Source organism: Arachis ipaensis, chromosome B07 (genome assembly GCF_000816755.2).
Source record: "Arachis ipaensis cultivar K30076 chromosome B07, Araip1.1, whole genome shotgun sequence".
Taxonomy (NCBI): Eukaryota; Viridiplantae; Streptophyta; class Magnoliopsida; order Fabales; family Fabaceae; genus Arachis; species Arachis ipaensis.
In genome coordinates this window covers 9,995,154-10,004,997 of record NC_029791.2, presented here as the reverse complement: position 1 = coordinate 10,004,997, position 9,844 = coordinate 9,995,154, and the positions used below count along the sequence as shown (strand labels likewise).

General features: G+C 39.7%; 1 protein-coding gene across 1 annotated transcript; it reads left to right on the top strand.

Moving 5' to 3' along the window:
* Nucleotides 3,994–5,313, top strand: LOC107606647. Its single transcript, XM_016308687.1, has one exon. It carries the CDS (start codon nt 3,994–3,996, stop codon nt 5,311–5,313), a length of 1,320 nt encoding a protein of 439 aa, XP_016164173.1.

The following is a 9,844-nucleotide window of genomic DNA, read 5'->3' as shown; positions in this document are numbered from 1 at the left end:
ATCCCCCTCCTTCTTCTTCCCTCTTTCTTTATCTGTTTCTTTCTCTTTTTTTTATTTTATAATTTTTTAGTTAAGGATAATCTGGTAATAAAATTTAGGTAAACATGATGATTTTAAAATTAAGTTATACTTTAGGAACGATTTTGTATGAAAAAAAAATGTTAGGGACGGAAAAAATGTTCGACTTATACTTTAAAGACTAAAATCGTACTTAACCCTTTTTTTGGTAAGTATTATCGTCGAATTATGTTTAGTGTATTTAATTTTTCTCCTTTTGTTATATATGCAGATTCGAAGACAAATATTTTTTAAGAGAAAGAGAATGATATGTACTTAAGAGGACGTTTTTGACATTTTAAAGTTAAGGGATATAATGATAATATTTTTCTGTTCAAGGATTTGAATACTAGAAGAATATACTATGCTGGTTTTAGTCATTAAGGAGATCAATATTTCGTCTCAAAAATAGTAATGCTAAAATGGTGACACTTATAAGGCCCATTCGGCTAAATGAGAACTCAAGAAGCTCAAGAGTGTTCTTCAAGTTTATTGGGAGTCACAGATTTCGCATTAATTTTTGAAATGATGTAGTCTATATTTTAGTTTGATTTTTTATTAAGATTTGTTAAAGATTTGAATTGGTTTTGATTTATTTAGTAGTATTTTTAGATGTTTTAAATTTAAATTAAATTTGATCTAATCTAATAAGATCAAATCTGATTTAAACTAATTATCATATCTTTTACGATCTTTTAACATAAATCGTATCTGATTTAAATGGATATGCTCAATTTAGAGTCATAACTAGAAATATTAGACTCACTTTTAGGCTAATCTATTTAGGGATCTATTTAAATACTTTTTTGAGACAATTTACACAACTTTTGATGAATATAAAATTTTTAGTTATTTTATGCACTTTTTCTATGTGACTAAGTGAGGTGAGTGATTTTCTTTACTTGTTGCATGAAAAAATTTAAAAGATTCAACCTAAGATAATTCTTAGTATTAGTTCTTTTAATTTTTAGTCATTTGATCTAGGTTGTCAATGATAGGTTTTTTGAAGGTCTAATAAAAAAAATTCTGCCAATAAACTAAATTACTAACAACTGATTTTATAGAGATCTAATAAAAAATTCCTTTTTCTATGAGTTCTATTTTCGCTATTAACTTCATATCTTTTGTGTTTTTGTTGTGTCTTTTCTTATTCCTTTTCATGCCCGTTCTTAATTTTTTTATCAGTTGCTTAGCAAGAATTTTCTATTAGTATCTAAAGAAATCAGATAACTATGTCCAATGCGAGTAATTTTTGTATCTGTACGATTACTTAAAAGGATGTGATCTCTATGGTAATGAGCAAATTCGACTGATTTGGGATAATATAGTGTAAAACTCCTGTATCTGGACCAATTGAGAATGAGAGAGAATGAGAGAGAGCGAGAGCGAGAGGGGGTGGGAAACACAGGGAGGGGTAGGCGTAGGGAACATGACAAGGATCCAAGGGTTTGGAATCGAGAAGAGTATCGGCGGCTGGAGAATGAATCTTTCTCTGTTTTTGTGAGCAATCTGCCGCATGACATATCCAAGAGAGAATTATTCCACTTGTTCAGCTGGACGGGACGCATCAATGATATATATTTATCACGGAAACAAAAAAGTAAAAATATATATATGATTGCTTTCGTGTGATACACAACGAAAGGAGGGGCATTGAAGGCCATTGCGGAAATGAATCATCAGAGACTGAGAGGGAAGATAGTGTTTGTGGAAGAGGCAAAATACAGAAGAATGTCGAGAGCAGCAACACTGAGTAATAGGCGTGCGGAAGGGGACAAGCGACAAATTGTTACATGGCAGCCACGTAAGAATGTTGCTCAGAATGATCCTGAGGTACCGGGACACGAGGTACGGATGAAGGAAATCGACAAAGACCCACATGAAAATGGCTGGACAAAGAAAGTGAATGTGGCAGTGGCAACAGAGAATTTGGAATGGCTGTAGAGGAGCCTCGTTGGGGGCACGACCAAAGCCATTAACTTTGCTTCCTTGAAGGAAATGATTGCAAAGAATGTGCCTAATGTTGTCCAAGTGCGGGAGATGGGCGCATACAAAGCACTTCTGACTTTTGACAGTGTTCGGCATGCTGACGACACTTATACCTTTAACATGAATAGCCTCTTACAGTTGTTCCATAGAGTGTGGCGATGGGAGGAGTCGGACCATAGTGAAACTCGAAGGGTGTAGCTGGAATGCTTTGGGGTCCCGTTGCACGCTTGGTCAGTCAACACTTTTAGAACGATAGGAGGTCAATGGGGAGAAGTCGTTGGGTGTGCTAGAGAAATAGAAATGTGTAGTTCTTTCACTGTAGGTTGCGTTCAGATTGACACTTGCGTAATGGATGTGATTCAAGAATGGGTTCACGTCACAGTTGGTACGGGGGGTTTTGATGTTCTGGTGAAGGAGGTCGGACATGAGGTGTGCCATCTGTGTTGTATTGGAAATTTTGAGGATGGAAATACAAGTATACAAATGAACTCCGATAGCAAAAGCAACAGTGCCGGCTTGGATATACCGCAGAAGTTTGGAACAGGGTTAGTGCATGAAGGGGTACAAGATGAAGAGGGGTTGCTGATGGTTTCCCGGGGTGAGGAAGAAGACAAGGGCAAAATTGTAATTACGGACACAATTTTGAATGAATGGAGTAATTGCTGTGCATCTCGTAATTCCGGTGAAATTGGAACATATCAAGCATTAAATAATAATAATCATGGTATGCATGATTTGGGGAAAAGAGCCGTTATGCTCTATGCGGAAGGTTCGGAAAAAACAGTCACTTGTGAACTAATTGGGCTGAGAAGAGAGCCCACAAATGCAACACCAAAGAGGCCATGCGGAGAAACGAATTGGGCCATGTGCAATAACATACAGCATGGGGGCAAGCAGGAAATACTAGGCCTAGCAACTAAGGAGCAATCAGGTACGGGTCAGCGGGCCGTGGGGGATCAACCGGGTCGGACACCACTGGGAGCTGCAGATCGCGATTTTCCAGATCTGGCTATCATGGGAGAAAGCTATGGCGCCCTTGGAGACCCTCAAGTCGCTGGAAGGCGGGAAGTGATCGAAGGGGACGGCCGTGGAGGGGTTGGACTCGGCATGAACCGGGGGGCAGATGCTGTGCGCAGGGAACGTCTGCCTCCGAACAAGCGTGACCGGTGCTGTTGAAGGGGAAGGCCGTGGAAGGGTTGGACTCAACTTGAACCGGAGGGGGCAGATGCTGTGCGCAGGGAACATTTGCCTCCAAACAAGCGTGACCGGTGCTGTTGAAGGGGAAGGCCTTAGAGGGGTTGGACTCGGCGTGAACCGGGGAAGGGGGCAGATGCTGTGCGCAGGGAACATTTGCCTCCAAACAAGCGTGACCGGTGCTGTTGAAGACGCGGGGAGTGATGTCGGCAGTGGGGAGGAGATTTCTTCAGCGGCGGTCAACCACGGTCTGTGTGGCGCTGCAGTTCATCAGGTGGCAGGGGGAGAACGCAGTGACAAACTCCCAAAGGTCAGCAGGGGTGGAGGCACGATATTAGTTGATGAAACCGAGTGAATGCACGGGAAGCATGGCGCCAGAGCAAGGAACGTTCCCTGGAGTGAACGAAGGCCGGATACACCTCAATCCTGTGTGCAAACCGGTAGAATGCTCTGCAGTCAGATTGAGGATGGCATTGGAGAGACTGAACCGGGCCAAGAGGAAAAGGGGAATGATGTGGTAGCAAGCGACAATGAGCAAACCGATGTAGAGGAGCAACTAGTAGAAAATTAAAAGACATGGGAGCTGGCACACGAATCAGGAGCGAGATTATGCAACGAAGAAGATGACATTATGGCAATTCTACAAGCACAGAACGAAGAAATAGCTCGCAAAAGAAAAATGGCAAAGCAAAGAGCAAAAATGAGACGGTGCAGACCCAAACATGCAAAACAGGTGTGTAAAATAATTTTAAAATGATATTCAGTTCATGGAATGTTAGGGGGTTGAGGGGAGATGGGAAGTTGAGAATGGTGAAGGACCTAAGGAATAAACATAGGGTACAAATGTTAGGTCTGATTGAAACTAAAAGGCAGATAGTGACAAGATTTGACGTTGCAAGAATATGGGGACAAGGTAGTCCAGGTTGGGAATATGTAGGCTCTGATGGAGCATCTGGTGGACTATTGTTAATTTGGGATGAGGTGATGTTTAAATTAAATAACTGCTATAAGGGAGAGAGGTGGTTGTGTGTGGAAGGCATGATATTAAAAAATAGTTTCAACTGTGTGTTTGTCTTGATATATGGTGCACATGGTAGAGATGAGAAGATTCATGTATGGGAGGAGCTGAGCTTTATAGTGGGGTTATGTCAGGTTCCGTGCTGCTTTATGGGAGACTTTAATGAAATAGTACATGCAGAGGAACGTAGAGGTACTATTGGTTTGACACGGTCTGCGGAAGAGTTTAAGTTTTGGATACAGGACATGAAATTAGCGGATCTGCCGCTCACTGACCGGAAGTTTACATGGTTTCGCGGGCGTTCTTGCAGCCGCATAGATAGAGTTTTGGTTAGTTTGGAGTGGCTAGAAGAGTTCCCAGAGGCACATTTGCAAGGTGGACCAAGGGGTTTGTCAGATCACTGCCCATTAATAGTGGAGGGCAGGAAGCTGCGAGGTGGTCTGAGGCCGTTCCGGAGCCTTGATTCGTGGTTTACGCACGAGGGTTTTCTCAGGATGGTGAAGGAGGAATGGAGAGGTTTGGGGGAGCTACAGTTCACAAACAAATTGAAGGCGCTGACAGAACCACCGGGAAGATGGCATAAGGCAAATTTCGGTGAGAAGGATAAGAAGATTATAAAGTTTGAGGAAGAGATCAAGAGGACTGATGATATGGTAAGTAATGGAGTGTATGATGAAACACTGGAGGCTAGAAGAAAGGCGTTGGTTAAGTGCTGTGAGCGATGGTATGTGAGAAAAGAAGTACATTGGAAGCAGATGTCGCGGTCTCGGCACATGAACGATATGGACAGAAATACAAGATACTTCCACAATATAGCCTCAGCAAGAAGGCGGAACAATATGATTGATACTCTGGTTATCAATGGCAGGCTGGTTCGGAATCAGGCTAGAATAAAGGTTGCTATCAGAGAGTTTTATAAGAATTTATATCATCAGGAGGACTCTCCTAGTATGGGATTCAGAGATGGATTGGTGGTTCAAATAGATGAGGAGGATGCAATGGCTCTAGAAGTGATGCCGTCAGCCGAGGAGATCAGAGAGGCTGTGTGGGACTGAGTCCTTCAAGGCGCCAGGGTGTGACAGATATAACATGAACTTCATCAAAAGATGTTGGGAGGAGATTGGTTCTGAATTCACGGCTGCAGTGATGGGGTTCTTCCAGACGGCCAGGCTACCGGCGGATGCCAATGTCACTTGGGTAGCACTGGCACCTAAATTCATAGGTGCGAAGGAGATTAAAGATTTGCAACCTATCAGTATGGTGGGGTGTGTGTATAGGGTTATTTCGAAGGTACTGGTTAGGAGGATGAGATCAGTAATGCCGGCATTAGTAGGAGAGACCCAGAGTGCGTTTGTACAGGGAAGGAAAATCCATGATGGGGCGCTTATTGCGTGTGAAACAGTTAACTGGCTTAAACTGAGGAAAAAAAGAGGCTGCCCTAATCAAGTTTGACTTCCAAAAAGCATACGACAGGGTCAAGTGGAGCTTTGTGAACATGGTGCTACAAAAGATGGGATTTGGGCATAAATGGAGAGCATGGGTTATGGAGTGTGTAGCTACTGCGTCTATGTCGGTGTTGATAAACGGCTCGCCGTCTAAACCGTTCAACATGGAAAGAGGCTTGAGACAAGGTGATCCACTATCACCGTTCTTGTTTGTACTGGTTGTGGATGTGCTGCATCGAATGATTGGAGAGGCAGTGAGGAACGGTCGTATATCACCGTTGCTGGTTGGTAGAGATAGTGTAGCATTGTCACACCTTCAGTTCGCTGATAACACTATCCTCTTTTGCCCACAAGAAGAGGAAACTATTAAGAATTACAAGAGGCTTCTGCGATGCTTCGAGTTGATGTCAGGCTTGAGTATCAATTTTGATAAGTCCAGCCTGATCCCAATTAATTGTGAGGAGCAATGGGTCGAGCGTATGTGTAACTTGCTGGGTTGTAAGGGGGATGCCCTTCCAGTTAAATACCTTGAAATCTCTCTAGGAGCTAATCTGAGGTTGGTGAAGACATGAAAGCCTATAATAGATAAGGTGGAGGAGAAACTCAGTTTGTGGAAAGCCAAGGTGCTAAACAAAGCTGGAAAGTTGGTGCTTATCAAATCAGTGTTGAATAGCTTGCCAATATACTATTTAAGCTTGTTCAAAATGCCGAAAGCTGTGGCCGAGAAATTGATTTCGCTGCAGAGATGATTTCTGTGGAGTTCAGAAGAAGGGAGGACTGGTATGGCATTAGTAAGGTGGGAAGTGGTGCAGGCGCCGAAGAAATTAGGTGGGCTGGGAGTTGGGGATGCTATGGTTTGCAACACAGCGCTGTTGTTTAAGTGGTGGTGGCGATTTGCAAAAGAAGAATGCCCACTATGGAAAAAGGTCGTATGTTCTTGTCATAATCTGAATCCCAATGAGCCACTGTCAACTCAAGAACTGCCTACTAGAGGGGGACCATGGAAGGATATCTGCCAGTTACAAATCATGAATCAATATTTAAGGGATAAGATGGTCGCAGGCCTGTCCATGGAGGTTGGTGATGGGTGCCGGACTCGATTTTGGGAGGATGTATGGTTACTTGGTGGATCTCTGAAGGATCGCTTCCCGAGGCTCTTCTCTGTTTCAAACCAATGTGGATCCGTTATAGGGGAGTGCGGATTTTGGAATGGGTTTGAGTGGATCTGGAACTTCCAATGGAGGAGAGAGCTCTTCCAATGGGAGTTGGAACTCCTGAGTGTATTTCATGAGGTTTTGAGACCTGTGACATTAGTTCCAAACAGAGAGGACAGAGTGGTGTGAAAATATGATAGGTAAGGTGTTTTTACAACTAACTCATTTGTGCAGGTGATGCAGGAGGAACTGATCCCAGAGGAGGTAACTAGCTATAGATTCACCAGGACTGTTTGGAAGGGGTTGGTTCCGCCTAGAGTAGGGCTATTTGTATGGTTTGTTTTGATAGGAAGAGTTAATACAAAGGACATGTTGAGCCGGTTTGGAATCATCAGTCAGGAAGATGTTACTTGTGTTCTTTGTAACAACGAGGTGGAAGATGTATATCACTTGTTTCTAGGATGTGTATTTGCTTGGCAGGTGTGGAGTGCTTGGATTTCAGCCTTTGGCCGACGATGGTCTTATCCGGGATCGATGAAAGAGCACTTTCTTAGTTGGACAGAAGAATCGAGGAGAGTGGATGAGCGTAACCACCGGTTGAGGTGCTTCTGCGCGATCGTCTGGAACCTATGGTTGGAAAGGAATAGGCGAATTTTTCAGCATACAAGCAAAGGAGTCGAAGAAATTATCAACATGTCCTCGAATAGTGCTAACGAGTAGAGCGGTGGGGACCCCTTTAGTTGTTGATGGCTATGCCGGAAATGACATATGGACGGATTTGGTTTGTTATATTTCTTGTTAAGTTTGTTTGATTTTAGTGTCGATGACTTTGATTGCTCCACTGCTATTGTGTTGAGCTGTTTGCTTTCAAAAAAAAAAAAACTCCTGTATCTGAATACCAATAGTTTTTTGGAAGATTTGAGGAAGTATTCATATATACTCTTGGATTATAGAAAGAAGAGAGTGGCGGCCGTGGAGGCCAAACTCATGTTCAATTTGGAGATATGGTGCTAAATTGAGAAGCTTGAAATATGAGAATGCAGTGTGTCTAAGTTTAGCACACACTTAACACTAAATTATTGATAAATAAGAACCTTGAAATCGAAAAAATCTTCCACCATCTCTTCCTACATCTCTGTGAAAAATCTCTACTAGTCCTCTACCAAAAGAGTTGTAAGTTTGTGTAAAATTTGACTAAATGATTCTTGGTTCAAGTTTTCTAAATCGTTCCAGCATGTCTTCATGCCCAAAAAGTAATGATTCCACCTCAATAATGCTAATTGAGTCTATTTTAATGTCACAGATGACAAGAACATGGTATATTATTCCTCATTTAGTCCTTGTGTAATGGCCTCAATGTTTTTATCAACAGAAGTAAGAATGTGATCTAAGAAAGCAAATGAATCTATTGTCTTTTAAATTTTGTTGAGATAATTAGGTACATTGATTTGGATTTTAGAGGATTTCGAGAAAAACTCATGTATCTTCTCCCATACTTGATAGGTAAAAGTGTAGTTTAGCATTTGATTCTTGAATGGTTCATTCATGGAGTTCAGCATCCATGTCATAAGATAACAATCACGTAATTTTCATTCTTTATACTTTTTAGATTCTGTCCCAATTGTCTTCTCTGCTTTAATGTTGAATTGTAAAGGCACTTTTACTTGTAGAAGATATTCCAATTCATTTTCTCCAATCTAATGCAATGCTAGTTGTTTTCATATGAGAAAATTATTCTTGTTGAGTTTATCAAAATTGGATGTGAAAAGAAAATATTTGTGAGTGAAAACATTGTTAGGTAATGATATAATTTTTGCCATGAATCATTATCAAGTTCTGAATGCCATGTAAAAATCAATTCTATAAGTTCTAAAGAAGAAATAGTGAAGAATGATTTTGATTATTGGAATGATAATAGTTATTGGAATGATATATTCTAAACGAAAGAGTCAATACTATATATAGTAATAAAAAGTTTTTAAATGTATTCGAAATATTATTGTTTTAGTAATCTTAACAGTTAATTTTAATCTATATATATTATATATATTTTTTATAATTGAGATTAATGGTTGATACACTTAAATCTCTTTTGTAATGGCTTATTTAGCAGATTGGATAAAGTACTAAATTGGTCTATTCTATGTTGGTTCTTAAGGTTTAAAGTGTCCTATTTGAATTTAAAAAAAAAAATTCATTTAGCTTTAATTTAGTCCAACCGTAAAGTCAAAGTTAAATAATTAACGGAATGTCTTACATGACAGCAGTACAAGAACAAGGTCGATAATCTGGAGAATAAATACAAGCTCCAAAGGCACAAAATCAACTGTGGATGCATTAATATATTTATTTATCATTTTTCTTAGTTCTATAGAAAATATTTCATTTAAATTGTAAGAAGAATGATAAATAAATGTATTGATGCATCCACAGTTGATTTTGTGCCTCTAGAGTTTATATTTGTTTTTCAGATTATCGATCTTATTCTTATACTGCTGTCATGTAGGACATTTTGTTAACTATTTAACTTTGACCTTACGGTAGGACTACATTGAAGCTAAATAAAACTTTTTTTTTTTATTCAAATAGGACATTTTAAAGTTTAATGACCAAAACAGAATTACGCGCAAACATAAAGGACCAATTTAATACTTTACCCTAACTAACAGATTCTATATAAAGAAACTTAACTACCTAGAAAAATTAGGTGGTTGTAATGGAATCTATTTAAATAACAAATTCTGATTCTTTACTATCCCTTCTCAACTTGGGATATTACAAAATCAATTTTAACCTAAATTAGCTCAACCTAATTTAATTTATAATTTTTTTCAGTCTATCAATTTTTTATGTATTATCATTGTATAGTTTTCAACAATTGCATACTACTAATTTTGCTTTAACATTGTATTTCTTTTTCTTTTTGTAAATTATGAATTGTGAAATGAATAAAATAATAATAATAATTTTGTCTTCATTAGATTTTA

Bases quoted from the DNA above. Each gene is read 5' to 3' on its own strand.
- LOC107606647 (XM_016308687.1), top strand. From the start codon at position 3,994: ATGATATTCAGTTCATGGAATGTTAGGGGGTTGAGGGGAGATGGGAAG.